Source organism: Gobio gobio, assembly GCF_949357685.1.
Source record: "Gobio gobio genome assembly, chromosome: 3".
In the NCBI taxonomy this organism is placed as follows: domain Eukaryota; kingdom Metazoa; phylum Chordata; class Actinopteri; order Cypriniformes; family Gobionidae; genus Gobio; species Gobio gobio.
In genome coordinates, this window is record NC_137099.1 from 24431499 (window position 1) to 24455535 (window position 24037).

The 24037-nt window shown below is 39.7% G+C and overlaps 1 protein-coding gene across 1 annotated transcript in view; it reads right to left on the bottom strand.

Annotated features, from left to right (window-relative positions):
* Positions 1-24037, bottom strand: part of frmpd1a (FERM and PDZ domain containing 1a) — a 46656-nt gene that overhangs the window by 3951 nt on the left and 18668 nt on the right. The window contains exons 3-16 of the mRNA XM_079813638.1: positions 19503-19607; positions 19245-19408; positions 17487-17589; positions 17242-17287; positions 10717-10821; positions 9995-10090; positions 9058-9183; positions 8379-8498; positions 7966-8102; positions 4310-4433; positions 3891-3983; positions 2626-2808; positions 2367-2511; positions 119-1195 (exon numbers count right to left, since the gene is read on the bottom strand). Coding sequence (XP_079669764.1) covers positions 119-1195; positions 2367-2511; positions 2626-2808; positions 3891-3983; positions 4310-4433; positions 7966-8102; positions 8379-8498; positions 9058-9183; positions 9995-10090; positions 10717-10821; positions 17242-17287; positions 17487-17589; positions 19245-19408; positions 19503-19603 — 2620 coding nt within the window. The 5' untranslated portion in view covers positions 19604-19607. The remainder of the gene's footprint in view (positions 1-118; positions 1196-2366; positions 2512-2625; positions 2809-3890; positions 3984-4309; positions 4434-7965; positions 8103-8378; positions 8499-9057; positions 9184-9994; positions 10091-10716; positions 10822-17241; positions 17288-17486; positions 17590-19244; positions 19409-19502; positions 19608-24037) is intronic.

Here is a 24037-nt window from a genome sequence, read left to right on the forward strand (position 1 = left end):
TGGGTATGATTATTTTTTAATTGGGTGCAGATAATTACTTTTTCATATGATTAACTTACTTTTTTAACTTCTACAACATTTGTTACAGGAATAATTTGAGAACATAAAACTGTCATACCTCTTGTCATCGAACTTGAGAAGGGGTCTTCAGGGAATGTGAATCTTTCCTGAGCGTCAAAGAACTCATCATCTGAACTGCTGTCTCCAAACCCTGGTGGAGGTTGAAAAATTGGCACTGTTTCTGTCTGATTCACTTTCCCTCCTTCTCGATCTGGTTGTGTTTCTATAGGACCTGGTGGAGAGAGAGGTTGTGGAAGGCTGCGTGCACTGTCAGGGGTAACATTGGAGCAGATATTGTAGTAGTGTCTAGTATCTCCTTGTTCAAAGTTGAACACATAGTCTCCAGGAGGAGGTAGTGTGCTTCCTGGACATTTTGCAGGTGACCCCTTTTCAGGTTTTTCCTTCTCTGGTCCCAACTCCTCACAGTCCTCCTCTTCACTGGCTGCAGGGGGACTAGGTAGACATTCAGCAATATTTGAGAGTGCAGCAAAGCAAAAGAATTGGTCAATATCAGACTCACAATGGGAATCAGCAGAGCACAGGTCACTTTGGGGAAGGGAATCTTTGCTGTGCAGTTGCCGTGGAGACAATGCTGGTGAATAGCGGTCTTCACAGCAGTAAGAGTCTTTCACTGGTAAATGACATGGGCGCCTGGTAGAGAAGTAGGACATCAGGTCATCCTCTTCTAGGGCATCTATAGAGTCGCTGGACATGCTGGTCAGGAACTGTGATTCAGTTTGGTATGAATCAGATGCTTCAGATGAGGGGTCATCCACAATGATGACACACTGAGGTTGTTCAAGCTTTTTCTCTTGCTCTTTGTCTTCCTTTTCTGTGCCTACGCTCTCATCATCTATTTCTACTGTCTTTCCATTATTACCATGTATAGATTCATGGATGGTTTCTTTGTTCTCTTCCTTTTCCTTCTTCTCAACCACCTCTTCTTTGCCTCCTTCCTTCTCCATGTCTTCATCTTTTTCATTGTTTCTTTGTGTTTTTTCAGTTTCTTCTGGTAGTTTATCATTGGGTTTAACTGCTGTTTTTTTGCATTTGGCAGTGCTAGCAACATGAGTAAGAAGAGCATCCACATCTGTGTCTGAGTCTTCGGAGTCACTGCCACAGTGTGACACATAACCTACACATAAAGGCAGAAGCAGAGACAGAATTCAGATAAATCGCATTGTAAAAAACAACAAAAAACAACACGCACAAATAGTAATGAGGTCACATTGGCAGCCTATCATACCTGCTGACTCACTTACCCTACTCTCCTACTCACGGTTAGTTAAACTGTCACCACCATTTTTTTCATAGTAATGACATACTTCACGTCACTTTCACAATTATGCTTAGTTTAATCAAACTTTTAGGGTGTTTACACAACACCGTTTTCAACTGAAAACTTTTTATGCATTTTGGCTGTTCATTTACACTACAGCAGTGTTTTTGGGGATTGAAAACACAAGCTTTTGAAAACGTGTTTCACGATGCCTTTACTGTCTCCATGTAAACAACAAAAACGTGAATTTGTGAAAATGGTGATGTCATGCGCATGTGTATTACATGTCCACGCGTGTTTACAGGGTGTTTCTTGACAAAGAGATATCGTCAACTACTGCTATCTTTGTTTCCTGTTTCCTTTGTTCACGTTTGTCATTTGTCACCATGGTTATTCATCATTTGATTAATTAGCACACTTGTTTGTATTTTAGTTCATTAGCCTTGTATATTTAAGTCCCTCAGTTTGTTCGGTTCATTGTACGGTATTGTTTGTTCATGGCACGCAGTTTTGTTGGTGTTTACTCCCTTTTGGATTATCTGTTTGTTTAATTTAATTAACCACATTGTTATTTTTGAACCATTTCATCCATCTTCATTGGACTAGAACGTGACCCTTTGATTTCATAGACACTGGTAAGATGCAAACAGTTTTCAATGTTAAAAAGTCTGTCTAATATATCACACCTTGCTATTTTTAGGGGTGGAAGTGGCGTTCTGGGAATTTTCCTGATGCATGAAAGATTTTTTTACTATTACAATCATGTAAGCAGTCAGAAATGTAATTCCATGTAAACAAGAATTCATAGTGTATTGTTGCTAATGAGTGGTCTTTGGTTTGTTGTCTGCATTAGGGTATAATTTGTATTGATAATGTTAGTATTGATAGTGTTATTTTTGTGGCTCTGTAAAAATGCCTTTAAAAACATAATTTTAGAATTCTACTTTGTTTTTTTTTTGCAGAGTGGGGAAGGATTTTCAAGATTTTCTTTTAATGTTCAAAATTCAGTAAAACAGAGGTTGCATACCCTCCTCTGCTGATATGCGGTGGCTCTTCGAATTAGTTGACCAGGGGAACACACAGATCTGGGGGTCCACAAGTAGTTTGCAGTATCCAGAAACCAGACACAATAAATCTTTAGCTGCCACTGACTCCATCAGCAACGTTATTGGCTGAAGACAGGAAAAGTGTGACAATGTGAAAAAGTCAGAGCAGAGAGTACAAATAAAGATTTATACTGAGTGTACATGTATGTAGCTGTAAGTATGAGTGCATATAATGTTTACCTTTATATCCTGCAGGTAGATCTTGACCAGACTAACTCTGTCAGACTCGGGTAATAGTTCCACTCTAGTAATGCAGCTGAATTCAGTTAGTTTGGTCATGATGCTCAGTTTATGGTTGATCACCTGACTCACCCCATACTGAGCTCCCACCAACAAACTCACCATTGACTCTCTGTCCTGCAACTAGTTAAATAGAGAAAGAGTGTACAGTATGTGATATATGGAATGGAAAGCAGGGATAAAACCCCAAAAAAACAATAAGATAAACCAAAAATGAACAACAATTATCCTCATCTTTTTTACTTTTCTAACTCTCACCTGTTTTATTTAGAAATACAGGCTATTTGACGTAAAACGGAAAGGTAACATTTGTATGGAAATTAATTAAATAATGGCCCACTTCAGGGCTCAACAAAAATGATAATCTCATATTTGTGATCCTATGCCTTGCAAACATAAGTATTTGTTTTTCTGTGACGTATTGAATAGTGCAGTTATCGATTTGCATATGTCACTATAGTAAAAATAACTACATTTACATTTATATATAAAACATTTATGTGAAATTGCAATATTTATTCGGAAAAAGGGATTTCAAATAAATAGAAATAGTTTTGATATTATTTGAAGTATCAGTTAGAATGGGTTGATAATGATGACATTAGTAGTTTGTGGCATTGTTTTCTAGTAAAAATGTTTATGAATTTATAGCTGCATATTCTTTATGCAGTAATCCAAAGTAGATACTTAATAAAATTAGGTAATTTAATGTTTAGTGAAAATTAAAGATATATTATTTCTCATGTGTATACAGCTGCATCAGTAAAATGTAAAAAGTACACTACCATTAGAGATATATATAAAAAAAAAAAAGAAATTAATACTTTATTAATTTACTTTACCAATTAGGCATGATGTTGACAATAAGCAAGGGTGCACAAAGTGAGAAAAACATAAAATCTTTGACCCCAAACGTTTGAATGGTAGCGTACAGTAGATTAGATTTTTTGTCATGTGGGCAGTGAATCTAAACTACTGGTCCGACTAGTGGAAAATTGTATGAATGTAGAGAGCATGTGTGATGTAGGTCTCTCTGACTCTCTTAAGTGGCATTTTGGTGCTGATGTGTGAGTGGTAGCAATGTGGATGAAAGATGTAAAGCCATTGCATGTGTAAATGCAAGTGGGGTACATTTACTGGCAAATTTTTACTGCAGTTTAATAGATTTCATGTCTGAAAGTGCAGACTCAGAATGCATCTCTTACCATCATTGTGGCACTAAAAGCCTTTCCTCCATAGGACTTGAGTTCAGACATCTCATTCAAGTAGTTCAGTCTAGCATGATTCACTGAGATCACCTATGAAAACACCCCACACATGGGAAGTAATGAAAATACACATAGTACTGTACTTTACTAACAAAGAATATCAAAATAATACATGTTTTGTGCACATGTAACATGGGAATACTATGGTATATTTTTATATGTACCATGACATTATTTCACAGTTTTAAAAAAACATGATAAATGATATAGTATTATTCAGTAACATGTCATCTCTCAAAATACTATCTAAAACCATCACTGTATAATGGCACACTACTTTTTGTATACTATGTACATGATTTACATCCACACAATGCTCAGGACAGAACACAAATACAGTATACACATGCACACACCTTTTGCTTTGGCTGCTGAGATAGAATCTTTTTCATGTGGTAACTGATGGCTTTTTTCAAGTCCTTCTCTCTCATGTTTCGCAGTAAGGTGTGGGACACAAAGCTTTCAATACCCCACTCCTTCCTTCAGACAGAAATAGTACAGACAGAACAGAACAGTGTGACACTTTAGGGTTGTGCAGTATGCTGGCACTACAAAGTGTGAACAAAAAACTGTGAGGCTAATAATGAATTATTGAATCTACTGAAAAATCTAATTTCATCAGAAGCCTAACACGATTTATTTTATGGCTAAGGTATCAACACTTAAGAATCAGAGGCTGGTATCATATCTAGATAATTAAAAAAAAAAATTGGTAATGATCCAACCATAATATGTACACTACCGTTCAAAAATTTGTTGTGGTTAAGATTTTTTTAATGCTATTACCTCAACAAGGCAGCATTTATTTGATCAAAAATACAGTAAAAAACAATCATTGTAACAGTTATGTTCTGTTATGTCCAGTAGTTCCATTTTCACTGTTTGATCCGTTCCTGATTTCTCCTACGTGTTCACATTATTTATTAAAACACTCTTTATTTAACTTGGATTTCATGCATGCTAGTCTACACCTTACAATAATAGTGTTACATATTATTACAATTTTAAATAAATAAATGTTTCTCCAATACTTTACATTACACTAGTCTTCAGTGTCACATGATACTTTAGAAATCATTATGGTGATTTATGATTATGATTATGCTCAAGATTTATTATTATTATTATTACAATGGTTGTGAAAACATGATTGGAGACATTTTATGTTTAATATAATTCTTTAATATAATTAAAATTTTGATCAATTTAATGCAGCTTTGCTAAATAGTATTTATTTAAAAACCAGTCCCTCCAGACAAAACACGATTATGCGATCGCATAATTTAATGCATAATCAGCCAAAGTCCGCATATTTATTCGGGGGCCGCATTTTTTCAAATACGCCGCACTTTCGCCGCATAAATTGCCTATTTCCGCGTGCAAAATATGCGGGGCTAGCATGATTTCATAATCCCCGCATTTTCGTTGCAAAAAGTCATATATATTAGCAGAAAGTTGAAAAATGTTCGTTTACTTCACACAAGAGCCGCCATTTCCCCCTATTGCCATGGGAACGTTTTGAAGTGACGTAATTACCCGACGCGAACGTCATCGAAAAGCTGCAAACCCTGTGGTGAAACCATAGATATCGGTGAAACCATGATGAAGCACGCAAATTCCCATTTGCCAACAAAAATAACAGCAAAAGAACGCGCAAAGCAGTTTCCCGGTGTGTTGACCGATTTAAAAACACAGCATCATGAAGCTTCGAAGCGTTATGAATCAGTGAGTCGAATCAGCGGTTTGGATCGCCAAAGTCACGTGATTTCAGCAGTTTGGCGGTTTGACACGCGATCCGAATCATGATTCGACTCGCTGATTCATAACGTTTCGAAGCTTCATGATGCCGTATTTTGAAATCGGTCATCACTATATAAGTCGTTATTTAGGGTTTTTTTGCGCACAAAAACTATTCTCGTCGCTTTATAAAGTTATTGTAGAACCACTGTAGTGAGATGGACTTTGTAACAACGTCTTTAGTACTTTTTATGGGTCTTGAGAGTGTAAAGTGCATTGTGCCAATGGAGGCCATTCTGAGCAGGGCCGTGCAGAGAGTTCTTCAGGGGCAGGGGCTCAAATGTAAAAAAGGGGCAATATGTAAATATATATTATATATATATATATATATATATATATATATATATATATATATATATATATATATATATATATATATATATATATATATATATATATATATATATATATATATATATATATATATATATATATATATATATATATATATATGCTCATCAAGCCTGCATTTATTTAATCAAAAATACAGAAAAAAACAGTAGCCTAATATTGTGAAATTTTATTACATTATGTTCTTTTTAACTTTTTATTAATCAAAGAATCTTGAAAATAGTATCACAGTTTCAATCATTGACATTAAATCCTCATATTAGAATGATTTCTGAATGATCATGTGACACTGAAGAGTGGAGTAATGATGCTGAAAATACAGCTGTGATCACAGGAATAAATTATATTTTAAATTATTTTAAAATAGAAAAACATTATTTTAATAATATTTCACAATATTGCTGTTTTTTATCAAATAAATGCAGGCTTGATGAACATAAGAGACTTTCATAATGCTGCATAATATTCAAAAATGGTAATATAATAAAGTCCTTTCACGTATCTTCACATAATAGGCCTGTATGCCGGTGGCACTTGGTTTTTGTTAACTTTGATAGTTTCATGAAATGGTAAACGGTGTATCAATATACATAAATACAAGTGAATTTAACACTTACCATTAATGCGACGTTTGCTGCTGCTGCTGCTGTGGTTTTGTGCAGGGATTTGTTTGTTGTCTGTTAAAATCCATTTTGTCAGTGATGCAATTTATAAAATGAGACAAACCGCAGGAAATCGTTCCACAAACGTTAGTTCGTCTGTCCATGTAATTTTCAACCGATTTATGAATAAGAACAGAAAATTACCGTTTCACATCGCCCAATGGAATTTGAACTTGCTTTGCCAGATCACGATTGGTTGGTGTATATACATGACAAACGGGCATTGGTGAATTGTGTAATACTTTTAAATATATAATATATAGCTTTGTAATTAAATCAACACATTAGCTCTGATTATGGATGAAAAAAAATATTGGTTTATTTTTTTTCCCGTAAGGCCACACACTCTCTGAAAGGACCATATTTGGCTCGAGAGCCGCTTCCGAACAGAGGAAAATCAGCTGTCAATCAAAACGCACGCGATCCATAGCAACGCGTTATGGCAACGCCTCAACGGAAATTGTCCGACTTTTGAGCCGTTCGTTACTATTGTATACATTGTCATGTTATAATAATCACATTTATTTAGTTTTGTTGACCACGATATTATCATTGATATTTGTCTGAGAGGGGCACTTTTGATTCATTTTGAAAAAGGGCAGGGGCTCGAGCACCCAAAGCCCCCCCCCCTCTGCACGTGCCTGATTCTGAGCCATCGGATTTCAACTAAAATATCTTCATTTGTGTTCTGAAGATGAACGGAGGTCTTACGGGTGGTCTTAATCATTAAATAATTAATGACAGAATTTAAATTTTTTAAATGAACTAACCCTTTAAAAGATTGCACTTTGTGCATTGGAAGCACTCAAATGTCTGTTATGTATAGCTACCTCTGTAAAACAGGAAGTTATTTATTAATTTTTTCAGAAGTTGTAGCATATTCCTTTTGTTAAGCTACAGAACTTGTTTGACTCAATGTTTTGTAAATTTGAGCCATGTATTTATTAAAGTCTTCAATAAAACAAGATGAGAACTCAAATATTCCCAGCACTTTCTGTGATGTAATGCTTTTTTTCTCTTTTTTTTAAAAACGTTTTTGCAAGTTCCCGCATTTTTCTGGAAGGACTGAAAAACAAATCTTACTGACCCCAAACCTTTGAACTGTAGTGTAATTGCTAAGAAGGCAAACTAGAAAATGCAGCAACAAGCTTTTGTATTTTAAAATATCATGAACACGTATGTGTTATTGTGTGTGTACTCACATCATGGCCTTTAGAGGTGTTTTAAGAGATAGTCCACTGCTGGATAGTTTTTCTTGTACATTTAGAGCAGCCAGTCTGAGAGCTGTATTACATTTCATCTCCACTGCAAACCTTTCCTGCAATACATCACTCACGCTCTACACACACACACACACACACACACACACACACACACACACACACACACACACACACACACACACACACACACACACACACATTGTAATGACTACTGACTAACCTATTTATGAATCGATTTTTGAGGCTTTGTTACAATTAGCTAACAATTTAGTACATACTGGTCTCCAAAATAAGTATACATTTACATTAAAAACAATCCAACATATATCTGTGGCGATATTATTTAAAAAAAATAATGCCTGTATATAGCCTACACACAGACACAAACACACCTGTAAGTATAGATACTCAAAGGCCACAGGATCTTCTTTGAGCATGCTCTTAAAGTCTCTTGGTAGAAAACAGACACGAAACAGACACCTGTAGTCGTGAGTCTCCTTCTTTTCAACCACCTGTCACATATGCACAGAGTGTTAGATACTGTATGTGAGTCACCATTACTGTACAGTTGAGTGTAGAAAGAACTAAACTCTTTAAAGGAACATTTTCACCCAAAATGTAAATTATGTTATTATTTACTCACCCTCATGGTGTTTTAAACCTGTATGACATTGTTTTTGCTGTGGAACACAAAAGGTGATATGAAGAAAATACTATTTTCAATGTAAGGAAAGTGAAAGAGGAAAAGGACTCTCATAATGTAAAAAAAAAAAAAAAGCATTGTGAAAGTATCATAAAAGTGGTCCATATGAAGATGGATTTCTGGAGTCATCCGACAAAAAAGTAAGTCATAATCACTGAAAATTTGGACTGCTTTTTTTACTTTTAGCCCACATCCTTATTCACTTTTATTACATGGTGGTAATTGACCAGTTTATTCTTCAAAAAATAGTTTGTTGTGTTCCAGTGAAGAAAGGGAGTCCCACAGGTTTGTAAATACATGAGGATGAATAAATGATCATTTATTGATGTGTATATTTGTTTGGTCTTTTATGATGTTTGTGTGTGTACCTTTTGAATAATCTCTTCCTCGTGTAGTAGATATAGTTTGCTGATGCTGTATTGTTGTTCAAGTACCAGAGAGAAGTGTTCAATCCGGGTGATTGAGAGTTTTTCCTTCAGAGTCATCACTATGTCCTGGTGGAGAACACATTAGATAATAAGATTATTATTAAACCATGTGAATTATATAGAGGGCATCAATACACAACCTATCAAGAACACCTTCCTTATATGCCACTGTGACCGTACTATTATACAGTGATGGTATTTGATGGTAATGCTTTGGTACTTGGATATATACACAATGATTATCATAATCATGTACAGTTTGGCGTCGTGAACCTTTTTATGGTTTTGAAAGAATCTTACCATCACCACATTTATTTGATTACAAATAGAGTCAAAAAATTGTGAAATATTATTACAATTAAAAATAACTCTTTTGTAGTTTAATATATTTTAACATGTAATTTATTCCAGTGATGGCAAAGCAGCCATTTCTCCAGTCTTCAGTGTCACACGATCCTTCAGAAATCTTTAGTGCTCAGGTAACATTTCTTATAATAACAGTTGAAAATGTTTAATAATTTTGACCGTGATACATTTTTTTCAGGATTGTTTGATGAATACAAAATTCAAACGCACCCCAGTTAAATAATAAAAAAAAAAAAAACAGAAATCTGTAGTAACATTATACATGTCTTTACTGTCAATTTTGATCAGTTTATGCATACTTGGTGAATAAAATTATACATTTAATCTTACTGACCCCAAACATTTTAGTGTATATAGCACTTCCAAAAATTCTCTATACTGCGATTGGAGCATGTATGAATTGAAATTATCTTAGGATGCCAATAAACATCATAAAAAAGCAACATAAATAGTGCTGACTGAAAAATTAACCATCACCTGAAAGACTATGTAGTGAATATGTCTAAAGTACCTTAACAGTGGTTTTCGATTCAAATTTAAAAGCCTTCGTTTGGCCATTCTCCAGATAGACCTTCAGAACATTGGGCAGGAACAGCAGAGAGTTACCCTGGGGGTCAAAGGTGTATTACATTAGCAATGGTAAAATAACTGCCTGTTTCAACAAAGTGTTCAAATAATTCAAGCCAGGGAATATGATCAGTCTCATTATCACATTAAAAAAAGATTAAGCACTCAAAAGGCTGCATACAAAAAAGATAAACAGTTTTATCACTGCCTTAGTCATGTGGTGTGCTTGATAATGGGTTTGCTTAATTAGATTTTAATTAAAAAACATCTTGGGTCGAGGGAGATTAATAGACTCAAGGCACGCCACCTAAATGAACAGCTCACTCAAAAATAATGACAGAATTTTTACTTTTAGGTGAACTGTGCTCTATCATAAATCATAATTGCAGCTATACTATACACCAAGTCAGTTACACAAAGATGATGATTAATGGTTAATTTAATAATTAATATATAAGTAATAAATTATTGACTACTAGAAGGTTTTTACCAAGACTGGGTAGACTGCCAAACCTCTCCCTCTCAATGCCTCTCTATTCTACATCTTTTTTTCATATTCTCCCTCTCATTTTCTTTATCACTTATTCATTTTATCTCCTTTTTGTAAACTAGCGCATGTGAATACTCCATTATTAACATAGCATGAATGAACAGAATGTGTCAAACCTGTGAGTGACCATTGACCACCACCTCCTCTGCAAACCTCACTTTAACAGGGTTTGACTTCAGCTTGGCTCTCTTCTCTGGGGTTATGAAGGATGACTTTGGCCCCTATGGCACAGCCATCATGACAATCAGCACAATTATGGACATGTTTGACCTTCAGTGACATTTTCTTTAAAAAAAAACAACATTAATTGTGGAATTGCACTGGCATTTGCATTGACTGTGATATTTACCTGTCACTGAAAAAAAATTAAGATTTCCAAATAGAGAGATGTTTGAACATCGTGAGACCAAACCATCTGTATTTCCTCTTTATGACCCCCCCCCCCCCCCTTACAAAAAAGGTACTGCGGTGGTTCCATGCTACAGGAATGGTATCAGTAAGAAACATCATGGGACTTTATATATCATGGTACTGAATGATGACCATATTCAAAGACTTATATAGTACATATAATGGAAATATCATTATACTTTTTGTTTTGTTTGAATGTCCTAATTGAATTGCATGAACAAAATAAACCAGAGTCTTTTCTCAAACTTTAGCCATTTACATTATAAGGCATGTTTTTTAAATGAAATTATTTGCTTATATTTGCCATTGTCCTACAGCCAATATGAAGTATTAATTTGCATCAAGTAAATTAAAATGTTTAAATTAAACAAAATTAATTTGTATAGCATCTTTTGGTATAAATATTATTTCAAAGCAGCTTTACAGAAAATATACCATACAACTAGTGTGCAAGCTAAAAACAATAGTGGCGAGAAAAACTCCCTAAAAATAAATATCCCAATTTTTCTTGAACACAAATACACTATATTGCCAATATTGGGACACCCCTCCAAATCATTGAATTCAAGTGTTCCAATCACTTCCATCAAGCACCTAGGCATGCAGACTGCTTCTACAAACATTTGTGAAAGAATGGGTCGCTCTCAGGTGCTCAGTGAATTCAAGGTTGCCCACCTTTGCAGTCCATTTGTGAAATTTCCTCACTACTAAATATTCTATGGTCAACGGTTAGTGGTATAATAACAAAGTGGAAGCAATTGAGAACAACAGCAACTCAGCCATGAAGTGGTAGGCCACGTAAAATCACAGAGCGGGGTCAGCGCATGCTGAGGTGTAAAGCATGCCGCCACTGGACTCTAGAGCAGTGGAGATGTGTTTTCTGGTGTGACGAATCACTCTTCTCTGTCTGGCCATCCGATTGATGAGTCTGGGTTTGGCGGTTGCCAGGAGAACGGTACTTGCCTGACTGCATTGTGCCAAGTGTAAAGTTTGGTGGAGGATTATGGTGTGGAGGACTCAAACTTTTGTCAATATAGTGTATGTTGCAAGGAACAAAATATTCTTTTTTTTTGTAAAATGCTATATGTATATATTTTTTTATTTCTTAATAATATTTGTCTCTTACTTTTTTTCTGCAGCCCCATGAACAATTGAATAAATACTTTTGTTTTGGAACTTTGTTTTGCATCTTTCACCTAGACATGATAGAATAGAGGACCAAAGAAGTGAAAAGTAAGATTGCCTCCATTAATGTAGCTCCCACGGGGAGTTTGCTCAAGCCCAACGGGTCTGTGATTTTAATCTTGCGAGGAAAAGACCTGGATGAGTAGGTGGAGGAGTTCATCGGCATCAGACGGATCCTCTTTTGATGAAGGCGACAAAGAAGAGGATTCCTTGGCCAGCGTCCAGCCACATTCTACATCCATCGTAGAGCCAGACCCAGCATCCACGCCCACTGCGGATAAGGAGCCAGAGCCCACCACAGACCGAAAGACCCAGCCATTACCTGCCACAGACATCAAGCCTGAGCCAAAGCCTGCAACGAAGTCAGTGCCAGCTGCCAAGTCTGTCCTGGATGCACAGCCGAGAGGTCCTGGCTGACCAGGTGAGTGACCCTGCCACTACATCCCAGTGAAAATATTGGTGGTGCTGGATGAAAGAATGGCTGGGAGACTGAGGTAGGGCTCCCCACCCTGCCCACCCACAAACCTTCTAAGTCACTGGTCCCCTCCTGCACTAATGTCTCTTCATCGCCGCTGGTCCTGTCCAGCCTTAATTCTATGTCACCACCAGTCTCAGTCATCATAGAATGTTCACCGTCACCACCATCCCTGTCCATCACAGAGCCTTCCTCGTTATAAATCGAAGGGTGATCGGGCCTTTTCTGTGGCTGGGCCCAAGCTTTGGAATGGTCACCCCTATCATGTGAGGTCTGCTCCTTCATTGGACATTTTTAAATCATTTTTAAATTTTTAAATCGTATTTTTATTTTTTAGCTTTTGAAAACCTGTAATTATTTTTGTATATGTCTGCTTTGTACTCTGTACAGCACTTTGGATCAATCCATATTGTGTTTAAATGTGCTTTATAAATAAAGGTTGTTGTTGCTGTTCCTCCACACCCAGTCTTCCTTTCCTGCACTCTCCACCAAAGCCAGACATTCTCTCGACTCCACCTCTGCTGGCTCCCTTCAGCCCCTCAGCTCCACCATCAGCCCTGCAATGCAGCCCTGATCCTCCTTGGTGCTTCCGCTCCCCAGCCCTACCCTGACATGTCACAGGCTTTGGCTCATCGCTCTGAGCCCTCAGTTCCACCTCAGCTTGTCGACCAATCAGCTCTGCCCTGGCTCCTCGTCCCCTTGCCATCACCTGATATCATCATCTTTCCCGCTCCACCGGGCTCCCTCATCCCACCGGCTTCACCTTGGTCAGTCATTGGTCCACCATCGCCATGGACTTCCAGGCTGTCTGCTGCGCTCCATCCTTCCACCCCTACGGATCTGTCGGGCTTCTCCATCCATCAGGTTCCACCGCGGTACTCACTCACACCAGTGTCGCCTCAGTCCCCTGGCTCCACCTCGGCCACTCGTCGCCAGGACTCCGTCTTGGTCTCCCAGTCCTTCGGTGTCACCGGATCTCTCGGTCCCACGGATTATGCCTGGGCCTCTACATCTCCAGGCATCATTGCTGTTGGTTGGGCTCAAAGGACCACCTTTGCTCCTCCGTCCATCACTGCCACCGTGGGTCACCTCCCTCATGGCCGTCCCCTGGGTCGCTCTGGGATCTCGACTGCCATTCGTGCCTCACTGGATTCTTCTACCATCCACTCCTCCATGGGTCCATCCACCATCCTCTCCTCCATGGTTCCTCCCATCATATCTTCCATGGCTTCTTCCATCGTCTACTCCGTTCTAGTTTCTCCCATCTGCTCCCCTATTGGTATCCAGTGCCTCGCCGGTCCCTCGTCCACCTCATGAACCTTCCCCCATCCTTCAATCTATCCATGCTCCATCAGCATCTGTGTGTTTAGTTTCATTTTAGTTTGTTTGTTACGTGTTCTTTTTGTTCTAGTTTCTCCCAGTCATTAGTGGTCATGGACATTAATTCAGTCATCGCACCAGTTCATAATTTAGTCATCATCACTGTGTATTTAAGTTCCTCTTTGTGTTCCATTCTGTTGTTCTGGTATTGTCATGTCAACAGTGTTTTGTTGCCTTCTTCGTTCCTGTGGATTACCTGAATTTGTTTATATATATATATATATATATATATATATATATATATATATATATATATATATATATATATATATATATATATATATATATATATATATATATATATATATATATATATATATATATATATATATATATATATAGTATATATACTACTACTATGGCCGTTCATGTTGAGTGCGACGAACTGCTTCCCGTTTTGATCTTCTCTCTTCCAGAAATGACTTCTAGGACTCCTGAGAGTCCCTGCGGCAGTTGTTAATTGCTGCATGCCAGTTGGGTCTGTCAATTGCAAGTGCCTCCCAGTTGTCCAGGTTGATGGAGAAGGCCTGAAGATCCCTCTTAATGACATCTTTAAAACGTAGATGGGGGCGACCATGTTTGCGGGGGGCATTTGCCAGCTCGCCATAAATCAAGATTTTTGGGAGGCGGGTGTCCTTCATTCAATAAATATGTCCAGTCCAACGGAGGTGGCGTTCACGAAGAATGGTGTACAGGTCACTGGAACCAGTTCTCTCAAGTATGACAGAGTTTGGCACTTGGTCCTTCCAGCATACACCCAGTATGGAGCGGAGGCAGCCAAAATGGAAAGCGTTGAGGCGATGTTCGTGCCTCCTGTAAGTTGTCCATGTCTCACTTGCATATAGCAAGGTGCTAAGTACACATGCATGGTATACACAGACTTTAAGGAGCAATGAGAGCTAGGTTCTTGTTGTGCCAGACACGCTTGCTCAAGTTTCCAAACACCGATGATGCCCTCCCAATGCGCATTTCAAGCTCTGCGTCAAGGTTATTGTTGTTTGATACTGTGGAACCCAGGTAGGTGAATTTGTCTACCACAGATATAGGTGTGTTGTTAACGTGTTGGGTTCAGGGTTGCTGGTTGGGCAAGGATAACTGTTTTTTTAAGACTAATCTGCAAACCAAACTCTAGACATGCAGCGGCAAAAGATGAGCAGAGTAGTTGTAGATCTGCCTCTGAGTGGGCAACAAAGCCAGCATCATCACCATAAAGCAGCTCACGTACCAGAACATGGCGTACTTTAGTCTTCGCCCGCAGTCTGGCCAGATTGAACAGTTTTCCTGAGCTGCGGGTGTGTAGCAGGATACCCGAGTCATCAGGGAAGGCACGGCGTAGTAGGGCAGAGAAGAAAATTTCGAAAAGGGTAGGAGCAAGGACACATCCCTGCTTTACTCCACACCTTATCTGGAACTCTTCAGAGCAAGTGCCTTCAGACTGTACAGTTGCCTTCATGCCCTCATGAAACTCAGTGATCACCTCCAGTAACTTTGGAGGGCAGCCAAGTCTTTGTAGGATGAGGAAAAGTCCAGATCGTATGACTAACGTAGTCAAAAGCCTTGGTCAAGTCTACAAACACCAAGAACAGAGGTTTATGCTGTTCAATACACTTTTCCTGTAGTTGACGAACACAGAACACCATGTCTGCTGTGAAGCGGCCAGCACGAAACCCACACTGGCTTTCAGGGAGGATACGGTCAGCAAGGATTTGTAGACTTTGGTAGAATAGTGCGAGCAAATATCTTGCCAGCAAGACTGAGCAGAGATATTCCTCTGAAGTTGTTACAGTCTGCACGGTCCCCCTTGTTCTTATAGATGGTGATGATGTTGACATCTCTAAGGACATCTGGGAGATATCCACTCTTCCAGCACATCACAACCAGATGATGTAGGACAGAGGCAAGAACATCACCGCCTGCTTTATAAGCCTCAGGGGGGAGGCCGTCAGCTCCGGGAGACTTGTTATTTTTCAATGCTTTAATTGCAGATTTGACTTCCTCAATGGTAATATCTGCATCCAGATCAGACATAGGGGGGAGCTCAGGAACAGCAGCAGTTATTGCCAGTGTGTTGGCTGTGACAGGCTGAGCATAGAGAAGGCTATAGTGCTCTGCCCATCTCGCCAATTGAGATTCCAAATCAGTCAGAAGTTCACCTGATAGGGAACAGAGTGGAGAGGATTTTTTAGGGAAGGCTATAGTGCTCTGCCCATCTCGCCAATTGAGATTCCAAATCAGTCAGAAGTTCACCTGATAGGGAACAGAGTGGAGAGGATTTTTTAGGGACTGGGCCCAAGGCTTCTTTCAGACCTTCAAAGACTCCTCGAATGTTTCCAATGTATGCACTTGACTCAATACGGTCACACAGTGTGCTCCAGTAAGCCTGCATGGCTGTGCGAGTGACCCGCTGGACATTGCGGCATGCCTGCTTCAAAGCTGCCTTATTTGAGCGAGTGTTATGCTGCAGGTAGGACAGTCTGGCTGAGTGCTTAGAGTCAATTTCAGGTAGCCAGGTAGGAGCAGGCTGGGATGGGTTTTGAACCAGACAGGCTGGGATCTGGATCGCTTTCCAAAGATGGAAAATGCAGCCTTTGTGGAAGTGCTGCCAGGCAGCCGTGATGTCTGCATGAGGAGGTGAGGAGTCAAAGCTGGAAGCAAGTAGTTCCTGGAACGCATGCTGCGACGCAGGAACATAGGTTGCAGAAACATCCAGACGAGGAGTAGGCTTAGGCCTGGCGTAATGAAACTTGTTTGGGACCATCCTTAGTTTGCAACGTAGAAGGGTGTGGTCAGTGTCACAATCTGCTGAGTGTAGTGATCGGCAGTGTGTTACTTCCTTCAAATGTTCACGCTTCACCAGTACATGGTCAAGTTGGTGCCAGTGCTTATAACGTGGATGACGCCAGGTGACCTTATATATATAATATATATATAAACTGTATATATATAACCTATATATATATAAACTGAAAGCATAATAAAAAAAAAGATTTACTAAATTAACAAATAAGAGGTGGAAGACGTGTAGAACTCTGATTATTCCAATAGTTATCTCTTTAAAAAAAAAAAAAACCTTTAGTCACTTCCGCCTGCTGCCATAATGCAGAACAATACCACATCCTCCTGTCATGCCACAATCAGAAGTAACAGTTTGTGTGAGAGAGTCTCTAACTATATGCACACATACACTTACCACGGTATTTCTCAGGACAGTCAGTATTATGGTGTTCTGACATTCTCTATAAATAATTGAAAAAGAGTACAACAGAATTAGTGGTACAGATAGCTAGAGTCACCAGATGTCCCATTTGTTTTCCGAAGATACATTTTAAATTGGGCACATGAAAATGATCTAAATATTTGTTAAAACTGGACATCTGGGAGCCCAGATATTGCTGATTTTGTAGTTTTACATAGACACTCTTACATGCCACATACCTGATGATGTCAGTAGCTTGCTCAGTAGAAAGATCATCAACAGCAATATTGTTTATTTTGAAAAGTTGGTCACCAGGGACAAGCTTTCCATCAGCAGGGCCTCCTATAAAAAATAGACAAACATACCATGTTTACAAGATTTATCAGGGAACCTGTCTTAATTATACTATTTGAGAAAGAATGTTTATGTCGTCCTATTTGGCTGTGGGGTAACCAGATGGCTTCAGCCTTTCCAAGAGTAGGGTTTCCTGTAGACATTGCTCCATGAGCCAAACCAGTCAGCCAACATGTTGCTGTACATGCAGGCAAATAGCAGCTGGGTCACATTTCATTTTTTAAATTGCTTTATTAAAGATAACATTTTTTTTAAACACATTACAATAAGGTCTCATTTGTGAACATTAGTTAATGCGTTAAAGAGATAATGAAAATTCTGTCATCATACTCACCCTCATGCTGTTTCAAACCTGTATGTCTTTCGTTCTTCTGTGGAACACACAAAAAAAGATATTTTGAGTAATGTTGGTACCTAAACCGTTTTGGTTTCATTGACATCCATTGTATAGACAAAAAATACAACGAAAGTCAATGGGAACCAAATGGTTTAGTTATCAACATTCTTTAAAACATCTTTTATGTTCAGCTGAAGAAAAAAATGCGTACAGGTTTGTAACGTAATGAGGGTGAGTTTCATGACAGAATTTTCATTTTTGGGTGAACTGTCCCTTTAACTAACATAAACTAACAATAAGCAATATATTTTTACAGCATTTATTAACATTTGTTAATGTGACTTTTTATAAAAAGTTAATGTTAGTTCATAGTACATTAATGTTAACACATAATTTTTTTATCTAAATAATGTATATTAGTAAATGTTTAGGTTAACACAAAATGCACCACAAAACATTTTTAAAGTCAAAACAAAAAGAAGGGGATTTTTTAAAGATTTTTAAGATTAAGATTTATTATAATTAAGATTTATTCTGATTTGACTCACAGTATGCTTTTTGCAGTAATGGAACCTTGTTTTGTAGCTAATGCACTATAACTGTTTTATCGATTTTCATGAAGGGCTTGTGTGCTGTATAATCAAAATGTAACTTAAAATGTAAATCTCAGCAAGGCTTTATCTTCAGCCTCTTTAGAGTGCTGCCTCAAACATCCTCCGTCAAATAATGCAACAGACCAAGGCTACGTTTCTCAGAAGCATTCTAAGCCAAAGGATCGTGGTTTTTACAACCAACTTAGCTCACGATGCTTTTAAGAAATGCAGTCCTGGTCATCTACTTCTTATTATGATGTCATCTTCATGGAGTTCATGGGCATTTTCCGGCCAGCAAGCTGATCTAGAAATTTTAATGAAGAGATTTTTCCAAAATAAAATCTAATGGATTTAAACTCTCCAAAAAGGATCATCTCCTTTCAGAATTGTTGCCAATGGTCCCCTGCCTGTTACCCCTGTGAGTGTTATTCATGGCATCTAATGAATGCTAATTTGGAAGTCCCACTTTTGAGCTCTAGAGGTAACCAAGGCCACCATGGCTAAGATCTAGTGCTTAGCTTCAGTGCGTTCATTCCATGTGAGGAGGAGGAGAGGTGGATGCCAAGAAGGCTCATAGCAGTGCAGATGTTAAAACCCAAAACATATCATTTAATATAATTAATATATAAGAAATGTAATATATAAGATTTGTGAAAGAACCTTACTATTTGACTTGATGAACATTTTTAGGGATGATTGTGTGTGTAATGTACCTTCTGTCACGTCCAGCACCTGGGGTGGAGTGTTTGTTGAGACAGTGAAGCCATGGGAGTTAAGGGTGGGGTCAAGTGGAATCTTAACAGTGACTCTAATTGGGCAGCTCCTCTGATCCTGGGAGCCATTGTCAGCAACTTGCCCATCTTCTAGCACACGTTCTCTATGAACAAACAGAGAGAGAAAAGGGTGATGCAATTAAAAAAAAAAAATCATAAAAATACTTGTCCACACAATTATTCTTAGATTAAAAGTACCGGCTGATGGACTCTCTGGAGCGGCGAAGCCAGCGTCCCACCACCTGCTCTACTCTGCTGGTCCTGCGAGATGGTGAGCGACTGCGGTCCCGCTCCTCCATTTAGCTACACAAAGGATGAAAGTTCACCATTGGGCCACTATTTATTTAAAAGAAAATAAGGTGATAATTTCAGTGATATTTAAAAAAATCACTCATATCTAACATTAACCGATATACAGATGACATTTTATTTATAATTGATGAATTTACAAATGTATTGTTGAATATGCATTTGCAAATTATCACAATTCTTTTTTTTAAGACTTTTCTGAGTGTTCATTTCAAATATACATGTTTTAGTATATCCTCTTTAGTCAATCATAGTCTGACCTCATTGCATTACACTGTCCTCCCTATACAATTGGAAACATAACATAAGAGTCCATAAAAACATAATAAGAGTCCATAAAAATGCAACTAAATCTAAGATGAACATAATGGTGACAGAACGCCCCCACCACCCTCCTCCGGAAAAGCGCGGCTTCGCGCCGTAACAGATCGACAGAGGGATAGGAAGGGTGGGGGCTCTGGAGGCAGATGAGAAGCTGGCGAAGAACCAGAACAAGGCAGGAGGAGCTGGGGAAGAGCAGACGGTGGAACGAACCCTGAAGGGGCTGAAGCCATGGAGGATCTGATGGTGGAGGGAACAAAGGAGGTGATGGCTTGATGGAAAAGGTGGATGCTCCGAGCAGAGGTGGTACGAAGACCCACAGAATTGATGGTGGGAGGAGCCATGGCAGAGTCAGCAGTCTGATGACCAGTGAGAGGTCTAGAGACCCTGTTGGAGGCGAAAGACTGACGGGACCGTGCAACAACAGAGGTTCTGGAGGGAAGTGCAGAGCTGCAGCGACGAGTTGCCACGGTGGAACCTGGGTGCCGGAGAATCAAGGCGGAGACGAATGACCGAGGGCCCTGGTGAAGCAGCAGGGAAGGTGGAGCCAGACAGAGCCAAAGGGGTGAAGAGCCAAAGTGCAGCAGAAGGCTCGAAAGTCCATGGCACAGGCAGGGTGATGTCCAAAGTTGAAGCCGGTGGGACAAGGAAGCATGGTGGAGCCGAGGGGATGACGGTTCTGGGTGGGGCCGAGGGAGGGAGGAGCCAAGGCAGAGTCGACTGTTTGATGGGCCGAGTTGGAGCTACGGGCGTCTGGAGGTCTGAGGTGGAACCCAGGAGTCGACACACCTTGGCTGAGCTGGTAAACTAGAAGTCCACGGCGAATCCGAGCTGGAGCAATAGAGGAGCTGAGAGACTAATGCCGAGTTCACACTGCCTGATTTTAGCCCCGATTTTGACTTGCCGGCAGGTTTTGCGAAATCGCCAACAAATGACCGTAATCATAGGCAAATCGGTGCTCGTGCATGTGAGTGACAGTCACACAGTGTGAATTATCAAAGACGCGATCAGAGAGAATCGTCAACAAGTCGCCGACGCCTGTGAGCTATTTGGCATGCTAAATATCTAGACTTGTCGGTGAATTCAAACTCCTGCTGTGTGAAATGTGTTCTGACTGAAAAATTAATCGACAATGACCAACAGCCAATGAGAGAGCAAGATACAGAGCAGCGGGAGGTTCAGCCAATTCTCCACACCACAAACCGACACGCACATCTCAACAACCATCACACACACACTCCCCTCCTTCTCTCTGCTCTCCGAAGCAGATGTCTCCAAACTCATCCTTTCCAATCATCCCACTACCTGTCCGCTTGATCCTATCCCCACCCACCTCCTTCAGGCCATTTCTTCTTCTGTTACTCCTGCACTCACTCACATTGTCAACACATCTCTTCACACCGGGACCTTCCCCACAGCATTTAAGCTGGCTCGGGTAACCCCACTGCTTAAAAAACCCTCTCTGAACCCAGCACTTTTAGAAAACTACAGATCGGTATCCCTTCTGCCTTTCATTGCAAAGACACTTGAGCGAGTTGTGTTTAACCAGCTCTCTACGTTTCTTGAACAGAACAACCTCCTGGACATCAACCAATCCGGCTTCAAAAGCGGCCACTCAACTGAGACTGCCCTGCTCTCGGTTACGGAGGCACTGAGACAGGCAAGAGCAGCTTCCAAATCCACAGTACTTATCTTACTGGATTTGTCTTCTGCTTTTGACACAGTTAACCACCAGATCCTCCTCTCAACTCTCATGAAGATGGGCATCTCAGGAACTGCTCTCCAGTGGTTCAAGTCTTACCTCTCAGGTAGGTCCTTCAGGGTGTCATGGAGAGGTGATGTGTCGAAGTCACATCATCTAGCTACTGGAGTTCCCCAGGGCTCAGTGCTTGGACCACTCCTCTTCTCCATCTACATGTCATCACTGGGATCTGTCATTCAGAAACATGGCTTTTCCTATCACTTCTCATTTCAACCAGATGATCCCACGGTTAGTGTGCGTAACGCTGCCTGCCTAACAGACATTTCTGCCTGGATGAAGGAACATCACCTGCAACTCAACCTTGCAAAGGCAGAACTGCTTGTGGTCTCAGCCAACCCAGCACTTCACCACAATCTCTCCATTCAGCTAGGATCATCAACCATAACTCCGTCCAGGACAGCCAGGAACCTTGGAGTTGTGATTGATGATCAGCTAAAATTCACTGACTACATCACTGCAACAACCCGGTCCTGCAGATTTGCGTTATACAACATTAGGAAGATTAGACCCTTCCTATCAGAGCAGGCCACACAACTCCTGGTTCAAGCTCTTGTTCTCTCCAGACTGGACTACTGTAATGCTCTTCTAGCGGGCCTTCCGGCATGCACTATCAAACCCTTGCAACTGATCCAGAATGCATCGGCGAGGGTGGTCTTTAATGAGCCGAAGAGAGCGCACGTCACGCCTCTCTTCATCAGTCTGCACTGGCTGCCAATAGCCGCTCGCATCAAATTCAAGGCACTGGTGCTCGCCTTCAAAGCAACCACTGGCTCTGCACCAATATACCTAAACTCGCTTGTTCAGACTTAGACACCCTCCAGGAGCTTACGGTCTGCCAGTGAACGACGCCTTGTGGTGCCATACCAGAGAGGCATGAAATCGCTCTCACGGACCTTTTCTTGGACCGCCCCCACTTGCTGGAATGACCTGCCTATCTCAATTCGTGCGGCCGAGTCTGTAGCCATTTCAAAAAACATCTAAAGACACATCTCTTCCAGCAGCACCTGACCAATCAAGAATAGCACGTATCATTCTATTCATTTTCTGTCTGTCTAATTTATTTAAAAAAAATAAATAAATAAAAAAACTGTCCTGTGTGTTCTGTGCTAGATTAACTGAGACTTGTTACAGCGCTTGCATATTGTTGCCCTTGACTGTTCTAGTTGATTCTATTGCTCTCATTTGTAAGTCGCTTTGGAAAAAAGCGTCTGCTAAATGACTAAATGTAAATGTAAACCCAGTTAATCCACAATGATGCAAGACAGCATGCAAGCACAAACAATACCGGATCATGACTGAGGGAAACAGAGGAACTTAAATACACAAGGTGATGAACTCAAAAACAAAAACAGGTGTGCTCTACTTCAAAAATACTTCAATTTCCAGACGTGTCTTGCGTGCTGTCGTGTCCGCACAGCTTTCAAATTATACTCAACCGGACATGGGCACGGACTCATGCGCAGTACAGTTTTTTAATACTCTACCAGACATCGGAGGGCTGTCATTTCATCAACAGGACCATTTGCTCGGCAGTATCGAAGAAGTAAAGTAGTGGATCAACCATAGCAACATAGTTCAGAAGAAACAACAATGACACATTTGTATGAGTAACATATATTGTGTGTATTAAGCCTGCATAGAAAACCATTCTTAGGCAAATTAAGCTGAAGAAAAATGTCACAGCCAAATTTGTAGTACTGTGAACACTTATTCATGCAGTTTACAGTGGCCTACAGAGCATACACTGTCATAATGGACATAGCTGTGGCAAGCAAAATGGTGTGTACAGCAGTACTGATAATGTGCGGTCACTCTCTCTGATAACGGTAGGAAATATTGTCTCTTTATGTTGTAGGTTCTGTATATTGCGGTGTTGTTGCAGAATTGCTTTTGATGTAGGGTTGATGTTTATGGTGTTTCTATATCAGGTATTTCTCACTAGGGAATGTGAGAGACAATCTGGAGCCTCATGGTCAAGAGAAAGCCCAACAAAGACGAAGAGACAAATGACATATTGCGACAAATTATAGAGAGAGATCCCAGGAGATCATGAGTCATGGAACCATTATGTTCTCAGATTTCACAGGATTTGGATCTGACTTTCCATTTATTTTACTGCTGTCAACATCGTTATCAATACTGTATAAACCACATCAAAGTCGTTACAGACTGCACTACATTTACCCAGACTGTGCACAATAGTGACTGCCTACTTTTTTAACAACCCTGTTAACATTATAATTATTTTTAAAGATGTTTTTTTTCCCCCAAAATTTTAAATATCATTAAACCAAACCAACCAGCAACATTACATTCATTAATTTGAAGCAAACATTTTTTT